The sequence below is a fragment of the Zosterops lateralis genome (genome assembly GCF_965231275.1).
Source record: "Zosterops lateralis genome assembly, chromosome: 28".
Taxonomy (NCBI): domain Eukaryota; kingdom Metazoa; phylum Chordata; class Aves; order Passeriformes; family Zosteropidae; genus Zosterops; species Zosterops lateralis.
Window position 1 is genome coordinate 4,115,086 of NC_139788.1, and position 23,176 is coordinate 4,138,261.

At 50.7% G+C, this 23,176-nt stretch overlaps 1 protein-coding gene across 1 annotated transcript in view; it reads left to right on the plus strand.

The window, feature by feature from the left end:
* CSMD2 (CUB and Sushi multiple domains 2) overlaps positions 1-21,805 on the plus strand; it is a gene marked incomplete at both ends in the record, with an annotated part of 295,395 nt that extends 273,590 nt beyond the window's left edge. Inside the window, 15 exon segments of the mRNA XM_083879352.1 lie at positions 2,561-2,734; positions 4,083-4,265; positions 4,882-5,058; positions 6,514-6,693; positions 8,502-8,675; positions 10,371-10,544; positions 11,206-11,279; positions 12,396-12,507; positions 12,964-13,143; positions 14,345-14,410; positions 16,294-16,455; positions 17,677-17,789; positions 18,424-18,511; positions 19,258-19,396; positions 21,646-21,805. Of these exon segments, the coding sequence (XP_083735478.1) occupies positions 2,561-2,734; positions 4,083-4,265; positions 4,882-5,058; positions 6,514-6,693; positions 8,502-8,675; positions 10,371-10,544; positions 11,206-11,279; positions 12,396-12,507; positions 12,964-13,143; positions 14,345-14,410; positions 16,294-16,455; positions 17,677-17,789; positions 18,424-18,511; positions 19,258-19,396; positions 21,646-21,805 (2,156 nt within the window).
* Between the last annotated feature and the right edge of the window lie 1,371 nt (positions 21,806-23,176).

Sequence of the window (23,176 nt, forward strand, 5' to 3'; positions counted from 1 at the left end):
TGTGGGAAGGATCCCCCAGTGGTTTCGGGAGCTTCCCAGGGAAGGGGGTTTGGGGATTGAGGAGAGGGATCCTGCTGGAGGGGGTTCTCTGTGTGAGACAGGTGGAATACAAATGGAGTTTGGGAGATTCTGGGTGAGATCCCAATGGATTTGGGGGTTCGAGGAGAGGATCCTGCTGGAGGGGGTTCTCTGTGTAAGACAGGTGGAATCCAAATGGATTTTGGGGGATTCTGGGTGAGATTCCAATGGATTTTTGGGGTTTGAGGAGAGGGATGCTGCTGGAAGGGGTTTTCTGTGTAAGACAGGAAGATCCTGATGGATTTGGGGGCTCTGGGTGGGATCCCAATGGATTTTGGGGTTTGAGGACAGGATCCTGCTGGAAGGGGTTTTCTGTGTAAGACAGGAAGATCCTGATGGATTTGGGGGCTCTGGGTGGGATCCCAGTGGATTTGGGGTTTGAGGAGGAATCCTTCTGGAGGGGTTTTCTGTGTAAGGAACAGATGGATTTGGGGATCCTGATGGATTTGGGAAATTCTGGGTGAGATCCCAATGGATTTTGGGGTCTGAGAAGAGGATCCTGCTGGAAGGGGTTTTCTGTGTAAGACAGGTGGATCCCAATGGATTTGGGGGATTCTGGGTGGGATCCCAATGGATTTTGCGGTTTGAGGAGAGGGATCCTGTTGGAGGCGGTTCTCTGTGAGAGGAACAGATGGATTTGGCCAATTCTGGGTGGAATCCCAATGGATTTTGGCATTTGAGGAGAGGATCCAGCTGGGATGGTGCAGGTGGGGAGAGCAGGAGCAGCTCTGGAGCACAGGGAGGGCTCACCTGAGGGAGAGGAAACTCGCCTGAGTGACTGAGGGCTGAGCTGAGTGAGCGAGTCCCAGTCCTACAGGGGGAATTCAGGATCCAGAGTGGATTTCAGCTGCCTTAGGGAGGTGCAGGCAGGAGCAGCCCCACCCCCAGCACGCCCAGTTTGTCCCTTTGGGCACTAAACCAGCTGCACTCCCATTCCCTGCCCTTGGAACTCTGGCAATTCCAATTGGCTCGAGCTGTTCCAAAGCTGGGATTGTTCCTTTTGTTTTTTCCCACGTTTATCCCTCCATACCAAATCCTCCCGAGCAGTTCTGGGCACATTTTCCTTTCCTTTCGTCCTGTCCTCACCCTTTGCATGGATCCTGGGGAATTGGTGAGTGATGACCCATGTTCCCACAGCCAGGAGGGAATTCCTGTTAAAACCCCAATCCCTCAGCCCCCTTGAGTACAAGGGATCTCCTTCCTTAAAATGTGGGGATTTGGAGGATTTGTGGGTATTCGGAAACCCAGGTTAGTTTTACCACTGATTCCATGGATTCCTGGGGTTAAAAAATTTTTAAAATAGGAGATTTTCCCATTATTTTGTTTCTCATGTGTTGAACTTTCCTGTGAGGGTGGGGAGGACCTGGCACAGGGTGCCCAGAGAATCTGGAAGTGTCCCCAATCCCTGGAAGTGTCCAAGGCCAGGCTGGACAGGGCTTGGAGCAACTTGGGATAAGAAAAAGTGTCCCTGACTGTCACTGTAGGACACGAAAGACTCCAAATAATTCAGAAGGCAAAAGTATAGAAAAAAAAGCTCTTTATTTTCTAATTCTTACTACCTTTTATAAGGTGTTCTGATACAGACTTGACATGATTGGTGAATAGAAACAACACCTCTCCTGTCCCATTGATTAACTAGAGAAACAGCAAAACACCACCTGGAGAAAGATTGTTTTGAGAAAGGACAGTTGTTTGCCAAGATTGTTTTGAGAAAAAGCTTTCCTGAGAAACTTTTCCTTAGGAAATGTTACCAGATGCTAAGCCGATGTTGTTTTATACTATAACAACACAGACTTTGAGCTTTAGAAGGTTGAAAATTATGATTTTTTTAATTTTTTGGGATGTGCTTTTTTTAATATATTATTTTGTACAGACTAATTTGATTGGTGACACAAAGGCAAACTTTTTTACTTACATCGGTTAGACTGGAGGGACATCAAGAAGAAATCCCTCCTAGGAAAAGGAATTAATGACATAACACACTTAAAAAACTTCTCTCCTGTTTACAGGAAGTTCTCTGAATTTTAGAAAACCAAAACATTTCAGGCACAAAACCAGAGCTACACTGTCACCAGAGGACACGAAAAGAACCACACTCAGCCCAGGATGTGAGATGAGAAAAAAAGGGAGTTTATTTGGAGATCTTGACTTATATAGTCTTTGGAATTTGATCAAGGATTGGGGGATGAGAGTTACACCTGTCTGACCCCAGTGGTCAATTTAGAAGTTCATAAATTTGTCCTTTTCCCTGGAAAAGAATAGATGTTTACAAAATATCAGTCTTTGTTTTTGCTACAATGCATGAGAACTCTCCAGTCTAAGAATGAAAACACCAGAAGGCTGAAAAATCGGGGCGACACTCCACTAAGCAGGCTAAAATTTCCTTCTGCCCATGGAAAGGGTTGGAATTAACTGGCGTTTAAGATCCCCCGGGGTGGAATTCTGGAATTCCCGGGGGCTGACGCCGGTGCCTCTCTTGCAGTGGTGTCGTGCGGCCACCCCGGGTCCCCTCCCCACGCCCAGATCTCGGGGGACAAGCACACGGTGGGCTCGGTGGTCAGGTACAGCTGCCTGGGCCGGCGCACGCTGGTCGGCAACGCCACACGGATGTGCCAGCTGGACGGGCGCTGGAGCGGCTCCCTGCCACACTGCTCGGGTGAGGGGCTGGGGAGGGGCGCTCTGCGGGGACACAGCCATGGGCACACAGCTGTGGTCACCCAGTCACAGTCACCCAGCCGTGGTCACCCATTTATGACCACCCAGTCATGGTCATCCAGTCATGGTCACCCAGGCGTGGTCACTCAGTCGTGGTCATCCATTTGTGGTCTCCCATTCATGGTCACCCACCATGGTCACCCAGCCATAGTCATCTATCCATGGGCACCCAGCCGTGGTCATCCATTCATGGTCACCCCTTCGTAGTCTCCCATTCATGGTCACCCAGTCATGGTCACCCCTTCATAGCCTCCCAGCCATGGTCACCCAACCATGGTCACCCAGCCATGGTCACCCAACCATGGTCACCTATCTGTGGTCATCCATTTGCGGTCACCCCTTCATAGTCTCTCATTCATGGTCATCCCTTCATGGCCACCCCTTCATGATCACCCAGTTGTGGTCACCCATTCATGGTCAACCAGTTGTGGTCATCCAGCCATGGTCACTCAGCCATGGTCAACCATTCATGGTCACCCCTTCATAGTCTCTCATTCATGGTCACCCAGCCGTGGTCATCTGTTCATGGTCACCCATTCATGGTCACCCATTCATGATCACCCAGTCGTGGTCACACAGCTGTGATCACACATTCATGGTCACCAGCCATAGTCACCTACCCATGGTCACCCATCCATGGTCACCCAACCATGGTCACCTATCCGTGGTCATCCATTCGTGGTCTCCCAGCCATGGTCACCCAGCCATGGTCACCCATCCATGGTCACCCAACCATGGTCACCTATCTGTGGTCACCTGGTCATGGTCACCCCTTCATAGTCTCCCATTCATGGTCACCCAGTCGTGGTCACCTATCCATGGTCACCCGTTCATGGTCATCATCTCCCACCCATCGTCACCCACTCCTTGTGCCTTAAGGGGGCTCCTGGTGCCTTCCCTTCCCTAAATTTGCCTAAACTTCACTTCCCTAAACTTCCCTTTCCCTAACTTCCCCAACCCTTCCCTTTTCCTTTTTCCTTTTTCCCTTTTCCTTTTTCCCTTTTCCCTTCCATTCCTCTCATGCTCCAATCCCTCCTTGTTCCCTGAGTACAACAGGAGTACATGGGAATTCCTTCATGGAGGGGAAACATCCCTGGGCTGATGCTGGAGCTCCACCCTGGCATTCAGGAGCTGTGGCCGTGTTTCCATCCAGCTCAAAGCCCGGGTGACTCCTGGAGGAGGGGAGTGTTTCATCTGGAGTCCCACTGCTCTGCTGGGGGTGGAATTCCTGAGGAGGGTGACAAGGGCTCCCGTGGTGGCTGTGGTGACCCTGTGCTCTCCGTGGGCAGGGGGCAGCCAGGGCGTGTGCGGCGATCCCGGGATCCCTTCCCACGGGATCGGGCTGGGGGACGCCTTCGACGTGGGCAGCGTGGTGAGGTTCAGCTGCGAGCCCGGCTACAGCCTGCGGGGCTCCTCCGAGAGGACCTGCCACTCCAACGGCTCCTGGAGCGGGACACAGCCCGAGTGCGAAGGTACGGCCTGTGCCACGGGGTGCCCAGGGCTGGCCCCGGGCTTCCCGGAGTGTCCTGGTGTCCCCAGAGTGTTCTGGTGTCCCCAGAGGTGCCTCAATGTCCCCAGAGCTGTTCTGGTGTCCCCAGAGCTGTTCTGTTGTCCCCAGAGGTGTTCTGGTGTCCCAGAGCTGTCCCTAGAGCTATCTCAGTGTCCCAAGAACTGCCCTGGTGTCCCCGGAACTGTCACTGTGTCCCCAAAGGTGTTCTGGTGTCATCAGAGCTGTCCCAGTGTCCCCAGAACTGCCCTGGTGTCCCCAGAACTGCCTCCATGTCCCCAGAATTTCCCCAGTGTCCTCAGAGGAGCTGCCCCAGTGTCCCCAGAACTGCCCCAGTGTCCCCAAAGGAGCTGCCCTGGTGTCCCCAGAGCTGTTCTGGTGTCCCCAGAATTCCTCCAGTGTCCCCAGAACTATCTTGGTGTCTCCAGAACTGCCCCCCGTGTCCCCAAAAGTGTTCTCATGTCCCCAAAACTTGCCTTTACTGATGACAGACAATGCAGGGGGAAACCCTTGCAGTTCCAGGAGGGGTTCATTTGTTTATTTGTTATTTTATTTGAACCCCACCCCATTTCCCTTCCCAGTGATCTCCTGTGGGAACCCCGGGACGCCCAGCAACGCCAGGGTGATCTTCAACGACGGCCTGGTGTTCTCCAGCTCCATCATCTACCAGTGCAGGGAGGGGTTTTATTCCACGGGGGTGCTGAGCAGGCACTGCACCGTCAACGGCACCTGGACTGGGACCAGCCCCGAGTGCACTGGTGAGCACCGGGATGAGATCCTGGAATGGGGAGAGGGGAGGGGTGAGCTGCCAGGCACAGCTGTGCCCACATCATGCCTTTTTGGGGTACCTAAACACAGAGGCCAGACAAAATTAAGGGGATAAAAAGCAGTTCTGGTTATTGTAGGGTTTCAGGTGTATTTAGGGTAGACCAAACCCATCAGGGGCTACACCCAAAAATGGACCACAGGTCATGGGTTTTCACACTTTGATAAGTTTGGGCCATTTGCAGATTGGGGGTTGATTTTTCAATTCCAGCTTCAGGTAATGAAGTCATGTACCCCAAGTTTGCTCCCCCCAACTCACTTTAGTTTCCATCTCTGGGGCCTGAGGCAGTGAGGGGTCCTTGATCCCCAGGCCTGGAGAGGAATTGTTGTGTCTGCCCAAAGTGGGGAAGCAGCAGCTCCCACTGTGTGTGGAGTTTGGAGTTACACACTATGGAATTGCAGGGTTACAAATAGATGAAAAATATAAAAGCTAAAAATCCTAAGGCACCAACACACGAGTGCCACCCTGAGAAACTCTGCTAAACCCTGGCACCAGCAGTGGCTCAGCCTGGGAATTCTGCTGGGACCTAATGGAGAAATCTTGCTTTAGGGTTGTCTTTTTCCAGCTGGATTGGGAGGAGCCCTGGAGTAATTTTGGGAGTGGATGTTGGCCGAGCTGGAGGGGCTTCCCAGGGCTGCTCCTGAGTGTGACATTGTGGGGACAGGGATGTGTGTGAGCTCAGGGCCGGGGGTGGTGACAAAAATGGATTTAACCAGAGGCAGGAACTGGGCTGAGTGGGGAGTGCTGTGAGCAAACTGCCTTTCCCTTCACCCGGGTGTGACCCGAGTTTGCTTTAATGTTTAATGAGTGTTAATCCAGCTCCTTGCAAGGCCTTAATGAGCCTTTAAACTCCAGCCCATCCACATCCGCCCTGCTACAAACCTGCTGCACACTCAGCTGCTTAAATCCCACCTGGAAAAACGCTCAGGGACACAAAACTGCTCCACATTTAACTGGTTAAATCCCACCTGGAAAAATGTGCAGGACCACAAACCTGCTCCATATTTAACTGGTTAAATCTCACCTCGAGAAGTGCTCAGAATCATAAACCTGCTCCACATTTAACTGGTTAAATCCCACCTGGAAAAACACTCAGGAGTACAAACCTGCTCCACATTTCAGTGGTTAAATCCCACCTAGAAAAACGTGCAGAACCACAAACCTCCTCCACATTTAACTGGTTGAGTCCTCCCTGAATAAAAACCAGCTCAGGACCACAAACCTGCTCCCTATTTTATTGCTTAAATCCCTCTAGAAAAACGCTCAGGACCCCAAACCCGTTCCTCATTTCACTGCTTAAATCCTGCCTGGAAAAACCCTCAAGACCATCATGGGCATGGTTCCAGCTGCCAGAAATTCTCTTATTTTTTTTTCCCTACCTTGGCAGTGATCAACTGTGGCGACCCCGGCGTGCCGGCCAACGGGCTGAGGCTGGGCAGCGACTTCACCTACAACAAATCCGTGGTGTTCCAGTGCACGCCCGGCTTCATGATGGAGTCAGACAGGGCAGCCGCCCTCACCTGCACCAAAGACCGCACCTGGAACGGCACCAAACCCGTCTGCAAGGGTAGGAGACAAGTTTTGTCCACCTAAAATCTCCCTGGGAGCCTGGCTGGGCGTTCCTCGCCTCCCTCGTTTCCATCCAAAGTTTGGTTTTTTTTCAGGGAGCAGCAATACCTTTGCTGTCTTCAGGGCTATCAATCTGTGCCTGGGAGAGAGGGAGGGAATTACTCTTCTCCTTGTGCTAGAGAGAGAGCAAAGCCCAGGGAGTAAAGTGATTTTGCACAAAAACTCAGATCAAACTGGGATGAAATATTGTGTTTTTCCAGCAGACGCTTTGCTGGCATCACCCAGAAACATCTAAAAGAATGTTCCCTGCGAGCCTTTTCATTATTCTGAGATGGCTCCTGTGGTTCAGAGATAGAAAAGGGAAATAAGAAAGCAGTGGCTGGGCAGGCTGGATCTCTCTTGCTCACACCCCAGTGCAGATAAGATGTGTGGCAGCATCTCTGCACTCCTTTAAAAATCTGGAAAATTCACCTGTCACGGCTCTGATATAAACACAGGCCACATAAAAACTCTCAAATGCGCTCCAGCTCCTTCAGAGGCTGTAAAGAGCAATTCTCCCTCTCCTTTTTCATTCTCTGCATGAGGAATGATCCAGAACGTGCCAGAGAGTCTCAGAGTTGGAGGCCCAGGTTTAGCTCCTCTCAGCTGCAAAAATGTCATCTCAAAACAGCCCAGAGTGGGTGAAAACCTGACAGGTTGTGGCTTCAACTGCTCGTCTGAGCCCTCGGCCAGGTTGTCCAAAATGTGAGAATCTTTGGGGAAATCTGGGCTGAGTTTTCACGCCACGTCAGGGCGGATTTTTACCTTCAGCTGAGAGAGAGCATTGACTCCAAAATCAGGTTTGTGGAGATGTTTAGGGAAAACATCCCCCAGAGGGTGCTGGGGCACTGAACAGGCTCCCCAGGGAATGGGCACAGCCCCAGCAGCTCAGGGAGTATTTGGACAGAGCTCTCAGGGATGCACAGGGTGGGATTTTGGGGAGTCTGTGCAGGGCCAGGGGTTGGACTGGATGATCCTTCCCACAGGGTATTTTGTAATTTAACTCCAAATTTCAAAGAGTTTGACCACACTTTGTGCCAATCTAGGGAGATGCTCTTGGAGAGCAGGAGGCGACTTTGCTCCTACGTGGAATTCGCTTGTTAATGGAAATAATTAAGAAGTGGTGAGACCTGACCCTGCTTTTCCTTTTCTCCTTTTTTCCTTTTCCCCTTCCCTTCCTCTTCTGTTTCCTTTTATCTTCCTCTTCCTCCTCTTCCTTCTCTTCCTTCCTTTCCTTTTATCTTCTTTTCCCTCTTCCTCCTTTTCCTTCTCCTTTTTTCCCTTCTCCTTCTTTTCCTTCTCCTCTTTCCCCTCCTCCGTTTCCTCCTCCTTTCTTCCTTTCCTCCTTTTCCCTTTTTTTTCCCTCCTTTTTTTTCCCTCCTTTTTTTTCCCTCCTTTTTTTCCCCTCCTTTTTTTTCCTCCTTTTTTTTTCTCCTTTTTTTTCCTCCTTTTTTTCCTCCTTTTTTTTCCTCCTTTTTTTCCCTCCTTTTTTTCCCTCCTCCTTTCTTCCTTTCTCCTTTTCCCTTTTTTCTCCTCCTTTTTTTTCTCCTTTTTTTTCTCCTTTTTTCCCCTCCTTTTTTTCCCCTCCTTTTTTTCCCCTTCTTTTTTTTCTTTTTTTTTTCTCCTCCTTTTTCTTTCCTCCTTTTTCTTTCCTCCTTTTTCTTTCCTCCTTTTTCTTTCCTCCTTTTTCTTTCCTCCTTCTTTTTCCCTCCTTTTTTTTCCCCCCCTTTTTCCCCCTTTTTTCCCCCTTTCCTCCTTTCCCTGCAGCCATCACCTGCCGAGCTCCTCAGGCCATTCCCAACGGGAAGGTGGTGGGCTCTGATTTCAGCTGGGGCTCCAGTGTCAGCTACGCCTGCCTGGAGGGTTACCAGCTGTCCCTGCCCGCCGTGCTCACCTGCGAGGGCAACGGCTCCTGGAGCGGGGAGATCCCCCAGTGCTTCCGTGAGTCACCAGCTTCCCGCTTTTCCAGCTTTTTGGGGGCTTTTCCCAAGGTTTTTTCCAGGCTCTGCATCACTGGTTTGGCAGCTGAGGGTTCAGGAGTGTGGTGCTTCCTGCCCCGTTCCTACATGATGTTTTCTGGCTGCTGGGGTGGGAATTTTTTGGTGCTCTGGGGATGCTTCAGGAGCCTGGAGATAAAGTCTGGCTGTTCTCCCACCTCCCACATGCTTTGATTTCTTTGGGAAGCGTTGGTTTGGCACCTGGATGGAGGAGGGAGGGACACTGTTGGTCACTCTGTGGACACTGATGGTCACACTCCAGGGACACTGATGGTCACACACCAGAGACACTGTTGGTCACTCTGTGGACATTGATGGTCACACACCAGGGACACTGATGGTCACTCGTGGACACTGATGGTCACACACCAGTGACACTGATGGTCACACTCCAGTGACACTGATGGTCACTCTGTGGACACAGGTGGTCACACTCCAGGGACACTGATGGTCACTCTGTGGACACTGATGGTCACACTCCAGGGACACTGATGGTCACACTCCAGGGACACTGATGGTCACTCGTGGACACTGATGGTCACACACCAGGGACACTGTTGGTCACTCTGTGGACACTGATGGTCACACTCCAGTGACACTGATGGTCACACTCCAGGGACACTGATGGTCACTCTGTGGACACAGGTGGTCACACTCTGTGGACACTGTTGGTCACACACCAGGGACCTTGATGGTCACTCTGTGGACACAGGTGGTCACTCTGTGGACACTGATGGTCACTCCAGTGACACTGTTGGTCACTCTGTGGACACTGTTGGTCACTCTGTGGACACAGGTGGTCACACTCCAAGGACACTGATGGTCACTCTGTGGACACTCTTGGTCACTCTGTGGACACTGTTGGTCACACACCAGGGACACTGATGGTCACACTCCAGGGACACTGATGGTCACTCTGTGGACACTGTTGGTCACTCTGTGGACACTGATGGTCACTCCAGTGACACTGTTGGTCACTCTGTGGACACTGTTGGTCACTCCACCCCTGTGACAGAGGGGTGAGGCCACATTTGGGATGAATCTGGGCATTTTCCATGTTCCTGCCTACAAAACGTCCTCAAAACTGGGTGTTTGCCCTTGGTGGCCAAATCTTCTGCCATCAGGATTCCTGGAAGTGCCAAAAATTCCTTTGGCAAAGGGCACCGTGTTGCAGCAAAAGTTGGGAATGTTTTGTGAAGGCTGGGTAGGTTTGATACAACACCAAACAGCAAGAAAAAAAGGGAATTAAATGTCTCTTGATGGTAAAGGCAGCTCTGAGTTGCTTTCCCAGCTGCACAATATCCATTTTCCTATTAAATCCCACAAAGCCCTCACCATTCCTCGCACCTTTCCCTGGAACTGGGATAATTAGTGGGCTTTCCGTGTGACACAGAGCCAAGGAACAAAGTGACACTGTGCAATTAGGGGAGAGAAAAGAAGGCGGGAGGGGGGGAAAAGGCAAATCCGGGGGAGAAGCTGGAAGTTAATTAACAGCCATTGACAAAAGGAGAGAATTACAAGGAGTGCAGCCAGCAACGCTCTGATTCCCGAATTAATCACGGAGCTGTGATAGACCTGGCTGGGATGTGACATTCCTGGAGGGGTCTGTGGCCATGTCCTTGTCCCTTTGCTGTTGCAGCCGTGTTCTGTGGGGACCCAGGGACCCCAGCCCAGGGCAGGAGGGAGGACAGAGGCTTCACCTACCGCTCGTCCGTGTCCTTCTCCTGCCTGGCCCCGCTGGTGCTGGTGGGCTCGGCGCGGAGGTTCTGCCAGTCCGACGGCACCTGGAGCGGGACCCAGCCCAGCTGCATCGGTGAGGGGGGTCCCTCGGGGGGCTGCTGCAGGGGTTGGGGGCTCACTTCACTTCCCATCCCAATCCCATGGTCCTTGGGGATCAGGATGGCCCTGGGAGCAGAGGGCAGGATGCTTGGCCCTTGGGAGCAGAGCTGATCTGAGGCGTGTGTTCCCAGTTCTTCTCCTGAGGGATTGTTGAGCTGATTTTCAGCTTTCTAATTGTTTTACGTTTCTACTGGAACTTTCTTACGCTTGTAACAAAAACAAAGACTGGTATTTTGTAAACATGCACTCCTTTCCAGGGGGAAGAACAAATGGATAAACTCCTAAGTTGACCACTGGGGTCAGAGCGGTGTTACTCTCGTCCCCCAATCCCTGAACAAATTCCAAACTCTATATAAACCCAAAATCATAATAAACTTCCTCTTTCTCTCCTCACTTCTCAACTTGACAAGTGAGTGTAGTTCTTTCATGTCCTCTAGTGACAAGGGATGAAGTGCCTCTGGTTACTCCCTGCTGCAGCAGGCAGGGATTTGAGGAACAGGAGAATCCATGTGGTTTTCCTTGTTGCTGTGTGTCCCTTCAGAGCCAAATCCCACTCATATTCCAGAGGTGCAGCAGGATCTGTGTGCCTGGAGGGCTCAGAGCCCTCAGTAATTCCCTTTTCTTGTTTTTAACAGATCCCAGCCTCACCACCTGTGCAGATCCTGGAGTGCCTCTTTTTGGGATGCAGAACAATTCCCAGGGATACCAGGTATGGCCATGGAAGAGGGGTGGACCACAAAGCCAGCCCTGCTCCATCCTTGGCCTGGATCCACGTGTCCTCTCATGGACTCACATGTTCTCCCATGGACTCACATGTTCTCCCATAGATTCACATGTTGTCCCATAGATTCACATGTTGTCCCATGGATTTCCGTGTCCTCCCATGGGATTCATGTGTCCTCCTATGGATTCTTGTGTCTTCCCATGGACCTAATGTCTCCTCCCATGGATCCACTTGTTATCCCATGGATTCACATGTTATCCCATGGATTTACATGTTCTCCCATAGGATTCATGTGTCCTCCCATAGGATTCATGTGTTTTCCCATGGATTCATGTGTCCTCCCATAGGATTCATGTGTCCTCCCATGGATTCATGTGTTTTCCCATGGATTCATGTGTTCTCCCTTGGATTCCTGTCTCCCCTCATGCATTAATTTCTCCTCTCCTGGATTCATGTGTCCTTCTTCCATGGATTCTTGTGTCTTTCCATGGATTGTTGTCTCCTCCCATGAGTTAATGTCTCCTCTCGTGGATTAATGTCTCATCCCATGGATTCATGTGTCCTTCCCTGGATTCCTGTCTGCTGCTGGGAGCAGGACACCCCAACATGCTCCGTTAGCCCTCCGAGTGTGTTTGCACGGCATTAATTAGCAGTGCGTTGTATCTGAAATTAATGACAGTGCTAATTAATAGTTGCTGCTATTCACATTAATTCCTAATTAATTTTCAGGCCAATTCCTGCAGGTGCTTTTGCTGATCCCAGCTCTCATCCAGCAGGAAACCATTGGAATGGCGACAAAAAAATCCCGCAGTGACTCCCTGGGAGGCTCCATTCCCACCCATTCCCTGCTGGGATAGTGGATGCCACAGTGGATCCTTCTGTTTTCCTGCTAACTAGTTATCTTAATCTTGGGGTTTAATTAATGAATTTTAGGTTTAACTAATTTGGAGGCACCATAAGTGGGATTTTTGCTCTGTTGGGAGTGGAGCTGCTCCTGTGAGGGGTGAGGTGGTGACACAAGGGAATGGCCCCTTTGGAAGCTCATGGAATGAAGATCTGGGAATCCCTGGGAAACTGAGTGATTGTCTCCCGTTGGCACAGGTGGGAAGCATCCTGTTCTTCAGGTGCCAGAAGGGATATCTCCTGCAGGGCTCCACCACCAGGACCTGCCTGCCCAACCTGACCTGGAGCGGCGTCCAGCCCGACTGCGTCCGTGAGTCCTGGGAGTGCCACGGAGGGCTGGGGCCCTCAGCCAGGCTCTGGGAAAGGAATTCTTGGAGGAAATGCATTGGATTTTAGGGAGAATTGGGGATTGCAAAGGCAGTTTTTAGTCTGCACCCACAGCTGGCACTCAGTTCTGGGCTCGGAGCTCAGAGGTGCTTCAGCATCCTTTGGTTTTGCCTTTTTCCTGCAAAAATGGGGGTGGCCAATCCTGATTTTCAGCTCATCGAGCTGGAACCGCCTTCAGCTTCATCCAGGAAGTGAAACCCAGCATGGGAAGCTCCTCATTAATTCCTCCAACTGGGAAAAACCCAGTTAGCCCTGTGAGCTGTGGTGTAGAAACTCTTCCAGGAGGATTCTATCCCCTGTTGATGTCACGGTGTCACTTTTCACCCTCTCCATGCCCACCTGGGTGGTTTCTCTCACCTGTTTTCCCTGTCCCCTCCAGCCCACCACTGCAAGCAGCCCGAGACCCCCTCCCACGCCAACGTGGGGGCCCTGGACCTGCCCTCCTTGGGCTACACCTTGATCTACTCCTGCCAGAGCGGCTTCTACCTCACCGGGGGCTCCGAGCACCGCACCTGCAAAGCCGACGGCAGCTGGACAGGGAAACCCCCCATCTGCCTGGGTGAGGGGCTGGGGGCACCAGCTGGGCTCTGAGACCCCTCCCCGGGGTCTCTGTGTAAAGATCCTGGGCCTTGAGGTCCTTCAAAGGTGTCTTTCAACCTGCAGATAAACCCAAGATTCGGTTGTGGGGTCAGAGCTCCAAGGAAGGAAGGAGGGAGGTGTTTTCAGCCATGACTTTTTTCCCTTGGAGACTGTGGGATGGCCCAGCCTGATTTTCACTTGTTTTGAGGGTCTCTTTGTTAGTGTGCACAGCAGAATCCCAGAATTAGGTTGGAAAAGGCCTTTGAGGTCATCAAGTCCAACCTGGGACACAACACTCAAGGGCCACCTTCAGTTTTTCCCTCAAGAGTCACCTGGAGAATCTTCTGGGGAGATTTTTGGGTCTCGAAGCACCTGCACGGGACAAAAATTGTTTGTCTCCCCCACATTTTACCTGCCCCAGAGTTGTTGGGTGAGGAACACGTTCTGGTCCATTGAAATGGAGCCCTGTGGCTCTCCTGGAGTCACCATGGACACTTGGGATTGGAGCAGAGGGAAAGGCAGGACAGGCTGGGGACAGTGTCTGGAGGGCAGAGAAGGAGCTGGGGGTGCTGAGGGACAGCAGCTGGACATGAGGCAGGTGTGACACCTGGCCTGGGTCAGGGATGGAGCAGGGAAGGGATTGTGGTGGGGGTGGGACAGCTCCAGTGCTGTGTCCAGTCCTGGGCTCCTCCATCAGGGACATGGAGGGGCTGGAGCATGTCCAGGGCAGGGAACGGAGCTGGGAAGGGGCTGGAGAATTCCTGATGGAGCTGAGGGGGCTCAGCCTGGAGAAGAGGAGGCTCAGGGGGAATTTCTGGCTCTGCACAAGTCCCTGCCAGGAGGGGACAGCCGGGGGGGTCGGGCTCTGCTCCCAGGGAACAGGGACAGGAGGAGAGGGAACAACCTCAAGCTGTGCCAGGGAAGTTTGGGGTTGGATTTTAGGGGAAAATTCCTGCATGGAAACGGTGGTCAGGCCTTGGCAGGGGCTGCCCAGAGAGGTTTGGACTTCCCAAGAAAGGCCTGGATGCAGCACTCAGCGCTCTGGGCTGGGTGACAACGTGGGGATCAGCCACAGCTTTGGACTCTGTGACCTTGGAGGGCTTTTCCAGCCTTGGGAATTTTGGGGTGGACAGTTCCAGAGCCCACCATACTGACCAGCTGTGCTTTGCCCTCTGTCCCAGCCGATGTCCGGCCCAGCGGGCGCCCAGTGGGCACAGCACGGGAACCACCGCTCGCCAAGGTCTCAGGTGAGGCTTTGTGGGGGCTCATCCCCATGGACACATTCTTGACATCCCTGCACCTCATCCAATCCACCCTCCTGAATCCTTGGCCATCTGGAAGCTGCCACATGCCCCATCCTAGTCCCTGGATGTCGTGGTTTGAAAGCAAAACGAGTGAGAGGCTCCAAGTCAGAAATACAATTTAATAAGAAGAAAGGGAAAAAGGTAAAATAAAATAAAATAAATGCAATAACACAAAGGAGCACTGACAGAGTCAGAACACACCCTGAGCAGGGTGGGGGGAGCAGTCCAGGGGAGGGGCTCTTCCTGAAGCAGTGATCCCACAGAAAGGTCTGGGAGCTCTGCTCCTCTGGGAATCCAGTGGCTCAGGGCTGCTTGTCCTGTCCCAAATCCCAGATTCTCTCCAGGTGGGAATGCTTGGCTCCTCCCCCTGGGCATTGGGAGCATCTCCCAATGGGATGAGGAGTCGTGCAGTGGCTCCTTGATGGCCCATTAAACAGAGAGAGCTCCTGGAGGGAGTTCCCTGTGAGTCCTGGGCAAGGCATTGATGGGCCATGAGCAGAAGAGCCCAAAGGAGGGGCCTGGGAAAACACTGCCCCACCTGGTTCCAACAGCTCATGGGGATGGGGATGGAATAAATACTCTGTGCACATCCTACACTAAACCCAGGACAGTGGAGAACAACCAGGATCATCCCAGCCCCCTCACACCACTGCCCTTCCCAGAGCGTTCTGCCCCTCCCAGGATTCCCTACATTTGACCTTTTTTTATTTTAAGTTGACTTTTCCTAGTAAATTGTTGGGGGGTTGATTCATTTTTAAATCTTTCCTTGTGTTTTTGGTCACCACAGCCACATTAAAGTCGCTGGTTTTGGCTTTGTCCCCCATGGTGATGGCACAGAGCAAGTGGGATTTAAGCCATTTGAAACACAAAGTATTTCCAAAATATTAAATACTTAAAACAATTTTTTATTGTCAGTGAATTCAAATAATTTTAAAAATTTAAAATGTATTTAAAATACAAAATATTTCCAAAATGTTAAATACTTAAAACAGTTTAATTATTGTCAGTGAATTCAAAAAATTTAGAATGTATTTAAAGTAAAAAATATTTCCAAAATGTTAAACACTTAAAACAATTTAATTACTGTCAGTGGTTTCAAAGAATTTAAAATGTATTTAAAACACAAAATATTTTCCAAAATATGAAATACTTCAAACAGTTTAATTATTATCAGTGAATTCAAAGAATTTTAAAAATTAAAAATATATTTAAAATACACAATATTTCTGAAATGTTAAATACTTAAAACAATTTCATTATTGTCGGTGAATTCAAAGAACTTAAAATGTATTTAAAATACAAAATATTAAACACTTAAAACAATTTAATTACTGTCAATGGTTGCAAAGATTTTAAAATTTAAAATGTATTTAAAACACATTTTTTTCTGAGATATTAAATACTTAAAATACAATTGAATTATTGTCAGTGAATTCAAAGAATTAAAAATATATTTAAAATAGAAAATATTAAACACTTAAAACAATTGAATTATTGTCAGCGGATTCAAAGAATTTAAAATATATTTAAAATACAAAATATTACATACTTAAAAAAATTGAATTATTGTCAGCAAATTCAAAGAATTATTTAAAATTTAAAGTGTATTTAAAATACAAAATACTAACTACTTATTTAATTTATATTTAATAATTATATAATTATAATTTAAATATATAATTATAATTTAATTATTAATAATTATTTAACTCAAAGACACAAATCCTTCTCTACCTTTTTTTTTTTTTTTTTTTTTCCCTGAAAACCAAAAATGCTCTTGATTTTATCTGGATTTTTTTTTCAATCTCCCCCTGCTGTAATCGCAGTGCCCGCGGACGTGTTCGCCAGGAACTCGCTGTGGAAAGGCTCCTACGAGTACCTGGGGAAGAAGCAGCCGGCCATGCTCTCGGTCACCAGCTTTGACCCTGCCACCAGCAAGGTCAACGCCACCTTGATCGACCACAGCGGGGTGGAGCTGCAGGTGTCCGGTGAGGGGACACCCCTTTGGGGACACCGGGGACTGTCCCCTCTGCTGGGACATCGGGGGGATCTTCTGGGGAGGGGTTTTTGAAGGTCTAGAAGCACCAGCACAGGACAAAAGTTGTTCACTTGTTTGGAGGGTCTCTTTGTTAGTGTGCACAGCAGAATCCCAGAATTAGGTTGAAAGAGGCCGTTGAGGTCATCAAGTCCAACACTCAAGGGCCACCTCTGGTTTTTTCCCTCAAGAGTCACCTGGGGAATCTTCTGGGGAGATTTTTGGGTCTCGAAGCACCTGCACGGGACAAAAATTGTTTGTCTCCCCCACATTTTACCTGCCCCAGAGTCTTGAGTGAGGAACACGTTCTGGTCCATTGAAATGGAGCCCTGTGGCTCTCCTGGAGTCACCATGGACACTTGGGATTGGAGCAGAGGGAAAGGCAGGACAGGCTGGGGACAGTGTCTGGAGGGCAGAGAGGGAGCTGGGGGTGCTGAGGGACAGCAGCTGGACATGAGGCAGGTGTGACACCTGGCCGGGGTCAGGGATGGAGCAGGGAAGGGATTGTGGTGGGGGTGGGACAGCTCCAGTGCTGTGTCCAGTCCTGGGCTCCTCCATCAGGGACATGGAGGGGCTGGAGAGTGTCCAGGGCAGGGAATGGAGCTGGGAAGGGGCTGGAGAATCCCTGATGGAGCTGAGGGGGCTCAGGCTGGAGAAAAGGAGGCTCAGGGGGAATTTCTGGTTCTGCACAAGTCCCTGACAGGAAGGGACAGCCAGGGTGAGGCAGGCTGTGCTCCTAGGAGGAGAGGAAACAGCCTCAGTCTGTGCCAGGTTGGATATCGGGGAAAATTCCTGCATGGAAATGGTGCTCAGGACTGCCCAGGGAGGTTTGCAGTGCCCATCCCTGGAGGTGTCCAAGGTAGGATGTGGAGCTTTCGGCAAAAAACATGAAATTATGTGAGTTGGACTTGGATGATCTCTTCCAGCTCATGATCCTGTGAGTGCTCCATGTCTCTGCCCTCCTGGCTCTCCCTGATCCAGCAGCACAACCTGAATATTAATTAAATATTAAGCTGAGTCCTTTCCCATGTGGAAAAGTCTTCAATATCCTGGGCTGTGTTTCCCATTGACAGGGCTGGTGTCCACTCAAATCCTGACATGGTTTCTCTGCCTTCCCACTCAAATTATTTCAAGCCAGAGAGATCCAGGGCTGACAAAATCCCTTCTTTTCCAGGGATTTACAAGAAGGAAGACGTGCACCTGCTGCTCCAGGTGTACCAGATCATGGGGCCACTGGAGATCTTTGCCAACAAGTTCAGGAATGACAAATGGGCTCTGGATGGACACGTGAGTGCACAAAATCCACCCTCCCATGGCTGTCCCAGCTTGGATTTCCCTTCCCTGGAGCTGAGGGATAATTCCCGGAGCTGGGAGCAGGATGAGGCTGCTGCACTGCTGGGAGGGGACATGTGGCACTTTTCCCAGCAGGTGACAGCTCCTCCTGCAGCTGGGGGTTGGTTTTATTGCCTTGGGGTTTGGAATCCATCATCTCCCAGGTAATGCTGGAGGAGAAACCCACAGGATCCGTTCCATGTGGATATTTTATATCCGCTCAACATCTCAGCTGGAAAAGCTGATTTTCCCTAATGGAGCCAACTCCTCACCCTCTGCCTGTGCCCGGGAGGTTCCCAGGCCCTTTAGGGAGCCACTGGAGCTTGGAAAAAATGTGGATCTGACACTGATCCATGACCACTTTTTCCCTCTCCCTCTGGAATCAGCAACGTCCTCTCTGGTTTGTTTTTTTTTTGGCTTCCCTTGGAGACGGGAAAATTTTCAGCTGTTGGGCAGTGAAACTCCTTAAAAAACACCAGGATTTTCTGGGGAATTGCATCAAATTAATGCACTTGGAAGGGGCTGGGATGAGCTGGGTGTTAAATCCAGGGGAATGTTGGATAAATCCATTGATTCCCAATCTCTGCAGGTCTCGTCGGAGTCCTCGAGCGGCACCTTCGTCTACCAGGGCTTTGTGCGTGGCAAAGGCTTCGGGCAGTTTGGCCTCCAGAGACTTGGTAAAATCACTTGGATTTCCACTTTTCCCCTCAATTCTGAAAGTTCCATCTTGGCCTGGTGGGGGTTTCCAGGCAGGGAATGTTTCTCCAATCCCTGGGTTGAATTTTCCATGCTCGCTGAGTTCTGCTGACCTTGGTGGGTTTGTGGGAGACAAACAGCACGGGACAAACAGCACAGCGATAAAATTTACAATTTAAATTATAAATTTATAAAGTGAAGGATAACCAGGCTGCTGTCCAAAGGCAGGGAGAGTTTGGAAGCACAAACAACACCTGGACGTGGGTTTTTTCCAAATTCCCAGATCCTTGCCAAGCCCAAATCCCATTCCCACCACAGAAAGTGTCTCCATCAGAAATCACAGAGGCTCTTGGAAACTTAAACCACCCGAAGTTTAAGCTCCTAAATACCTCTTAAAGCGTGGTTTGAGCTCTTTAATCCCTCAGGATTGCTGGAATCTCATCACCTTTGTGGATACTCATTAATGCAGCGTTTCAGTCTCCTTAAAGCCCAGCTTTATGCATCCAAGTCGGACCTTTGTGGCAAAATAAATCAATTTCTACCTCTCTTTTAATTGCAGCTCTAAATAAATGATGAGGCCTAAGCCAGGCTGGATCTCCATCCTTGCACATCCATTTTTAAATTCCCTTTTCCAGCTCACTTCACTCATTTTGCTGCTGGTGCCACCCCCTTTTCCCCTCAGCAGGGGTTTGGAAATGTGGGAAACGTGTTTCCTTTCTGCTTTCAGACATCAGCATGATGGAAAATGATCCTGAATCCATAGGCCACCACTTTGCATCCAACAGCAGCTCCGTGGCAGCCGCCATCCTTGTGCCTTTCATCGCCCTGATTATTGCAGGGTTTGTGCTTTATCTCTACAAACACAGGTGGGTTTGGGGCAAGAATTCCAAAAGGTGAAAGAAATTCAGGGATTTGAGATGAGTATCAGTGGCCTGGACTCAGAATCCCACCTTTAGAGCTGGTTTAATTCAGGAGGTGGGACAAAAACAAAGAGGGTTTGGGAGGTTATTGCAGGGTTTTTGCTTTATTCTACAAACACAGGTGAGTTTGGGGCAAGATTTCCTAAAAGTGAAAAAAAATTCAGGGATTTGAGAGGAATGTCAGTGAGCTGGGCTTAAAATCCCACCTTTAGAGCTGGTTTAATTCAGGAGGTGGGAAAACAAAGCATGGCAGGACGAGGGTTTGGGACGGGAGAGCAAAGAGGATTTTAATGAGATTAATTAATTAATTAGTGAGGCTTTTGAGATTTGTGGCCACATTAATGAGATTTGTGGCCACATTTGGGAGGATAAAAAAACCAAATTCCCTCCCCCTTCTCCCATGGCTTTGAATGTGGAGTAAATTTGGGTTCTCTGCAAATCCCCAGCTGGAGATTTTCCTGCCCCATCCCCAGGGGTTTCCCCTCCCTCAAGGCTGTCACTGCTGCCTTGGAAGGCTGAGCTGGAACAGAGACTGGACAGAGCTAGAGAATAAAATAGATATTTATTGAAAGGTGGGTCTGATAATGGAGAACCCAAAAGAAGGATGGATCCAGCTCCAGCTCCGTGGTCATTCCCTCCCTGGGGGCTGCACTGAGACCCCTCCCTGTGGCTGTTTGAGGTCCTGGGGGCCAAAATCTTTCTCCAAGGCTTTTTATTCTCCCTGGAAGTCCCAGGGAAGCTGATGGGTTGTGACCAGGTGACAGCAGATCCCGTTGCCAGGTGGAAGTGGAGGCCTCAGCACTGGTGGGAGCCCCAAACCATGGGATCGAAGAATTTTAAGGGGTTGGGATGGATTTTAAAGCTCATATTGTCCCCCAACCTCTGCCATGGGCAGGGACACCTCCTGCTATCCCAGATTGCTTCAGGCACTGTCCAACCAGGCCTTAGACACTTCCAGGGTTGGAGCATCCACAGCCTCTCTGGAAAATCATAATAGAAAAACTTCCTCCTAATATAAAATATCCTAATATTTAACCCAAATTTTCCCTCTTTTGGATCACAAAAAGTGGCTAACCAGTCACAAGATCTTACATTTTTATAAGTTTTCATCCATTTGCATATTGAGGTTTAATTGTCCAATTACAGCTTCGGGTTGTGAAGTCCCATCCTTCTTGTTCCTCCTTTTAGCCCACCCTTGTTTGTGCTTTTGGGCAGAAAGTTGTCCTTGGTTCTCAGCAGGAAAAGGATTTATTTTGTCTCCCTATGTCACAATAGGACACGAAATAAAGATGTTTGACTCCAGTCAGGAGGCAGTAGAAATCAGAAGGTTTATTTACAATTCATTCAGCCCTTTTATAACACACTGTGCTAAAAGTCACACTATTGGTCCATAGGGCTGACACCTCTCCCATTGGCTCAGTAACAGAAATAGCAAACAACACCTGTTGTTGTGGGAAAGGAATATTGTTTACACCAAGTTGTTTTGGGAAAAAGAAAAACTGTTGAAAAGTTTCCCTTGGGAAGAGCTCAGGCTCAGAAAACACCAACTCCACATCCCTGCTCTGTGCAGGGAGCTGAGTGACCCTGAACGTGAGGCTCAGAACTGGGCAGCACAGAACCTGAAAATACAAAAGCTCAGACTCAAGGCATCATCACCTGTAACAGTGTGTCTTTTCAGAGTGTGGCTGAGGCCTTTCTAGACCCCAGTCAGCCTCTCCGTAGTGAAACTGCTTGAGAAGAGTTCAGGCAGCAATTCCAGCTCACACATACACACACGTTACAAGGCTGGCTCAGCAGAGGGGCAGAGGGCTCCCAGCCCCAGAGCAATTCCAGCAAGTGTTTATTCCCTGTGCCAGAGGTGATTTCAAGAGGCCAAACGTGATTTTTCTCAGTTATACAAGGTCTCAGGTTTGTGGGTGGTGCAGGGGGCAGGTGACCACAGGGAAGAGAGGAACAGGACACCAGGCCCCATAACCAGTGGGGGAACAGGGAAAGGGGATACCATGGGGTGGGTGATGCACTTGCCAAACCCAGAGAGAAGATTGCACAATGTCTGTGAGGATCCATGGGGGAGAAGCCTTTGTTACACCTGGGGTATCTTTAATCTTCGCTTTTCCAAGGCAGGGCAGCGGGAAACTCCTTTAAGGCACAAGAGACTCCACAATCACCCTCGTGAGGGTTTTGTCTCCCCACAGGAGGAGACCCAAAGTCCCTTTCAATGGCTACGCCGGCCACGAGAACACCAACGTGAGGGGCACCTTCGAGAACCCCATGTACGACCGCAACCTGCAGCCCTCGGACATCATGGCGGGCGAGGCCGAGTTCACCGTCAGCACCGTCTGCACGGCCGTATAGCGCCGGCCCCGCCGGGCAGGGCCACCACACACGGTCAGTGCCACCTGCGGCATGGGCAGTGCCACCTGCGGCATGGGCAGTGCCACCCACACATGGGCAGTGCCACCCACACATGGGCAGTGCCACCCACACACGGTCAGTGACACCCACACGGTCAGTGCCACCCACACGGTCAGTGACACCCACACGGTCAGTGACACCCACTGCACAGGCACTGCCACCCACACACGGTCACTGCCACCCACACACGGTCAGTGCCGCCCACGGTGCGGGCAGTGCCACCCACCACACGGTCACTGCCACTGCGTGGTCAGTGCCACCCACACACGGGCAGTGCCACCACATGGTCAGTGCCACCACGTGGTCAGTGCCATCCACCATGCGGGCAGTGCCACCCACACACGGTCAGTGACACCCACACACGGTCAGTGACACCCACGGCATGGGCAGTGCCACCCACACACGGTCAGTGCCACCCATGGCACAGGCAGTGCCACCCACCACGCAGGCAGTGCCACCCACCGCGTGGTCAGTGCCACCCACAGCATGGTCAGTGCCACCCACAGCACGGGCAGTGCCACCCACCACATGGTCAGTGCCAGCACATGGTCAGTGCCACCCACACATGGGCAGTGCCACCCACCACACGGGCAGTGTCACCTCGTGGTCAGTGCCACCACGCAGTCAGTGCCACCACACGGTCAGTGCCACCCACCACACGGTCAGTGCCACCCATCACACACGCAGTGCCATGGGGACACGGCCACCAAGGGCACCAGGGCCACCACAGGGCTGGGGGAGTGTGGGGCGTGTGGAGTCGGAGGGATTGTGGGGTTGGAAGGGTTCTCATGGGGTGATGGGGTTGGAGGGGTTGTTGTGGTATCACAGGGTTGGAAAGGTTCTGGTGGGATCATGGAGTTGGAAAGATTCTCATAGGCTTACAGGGTTGGAAGGGTTCTCGATGGATCAGGGAGTGTTAGGGGTTGGAGAGGTTCTGGTGGGATCATGTGGCTGGAAGGGTTCTGGTGGGATCATGGGGTGAGTGGGGTTGGAAGGGTTCTTGTGGGATCATGGATTTGGGTTGGAAGGGTTCTGGTGTGATCATGGAGTTGGAAGGGTTCTCATGGGATCATGGAGTGCCTGGGGTTGGAAGGGTTCTTGTGGGATCATGGGGTTGGAGAGGTTCTGGCAGGATCATGGGGTGAGTGGGGTTGGAAGGACTCTTGTGGGATCATGGAGTTGGAAGGGTTCTTGTGGGATGATGGATCGGGGTTGGAAGGGTTCTGGTGGGATCATGGGGGCAGGAGGGTTCTCGTGGGATCATGGGGCTGGAAGGGTTCTCATGGGATCATGGAGTGTTTGGGGTTGGAA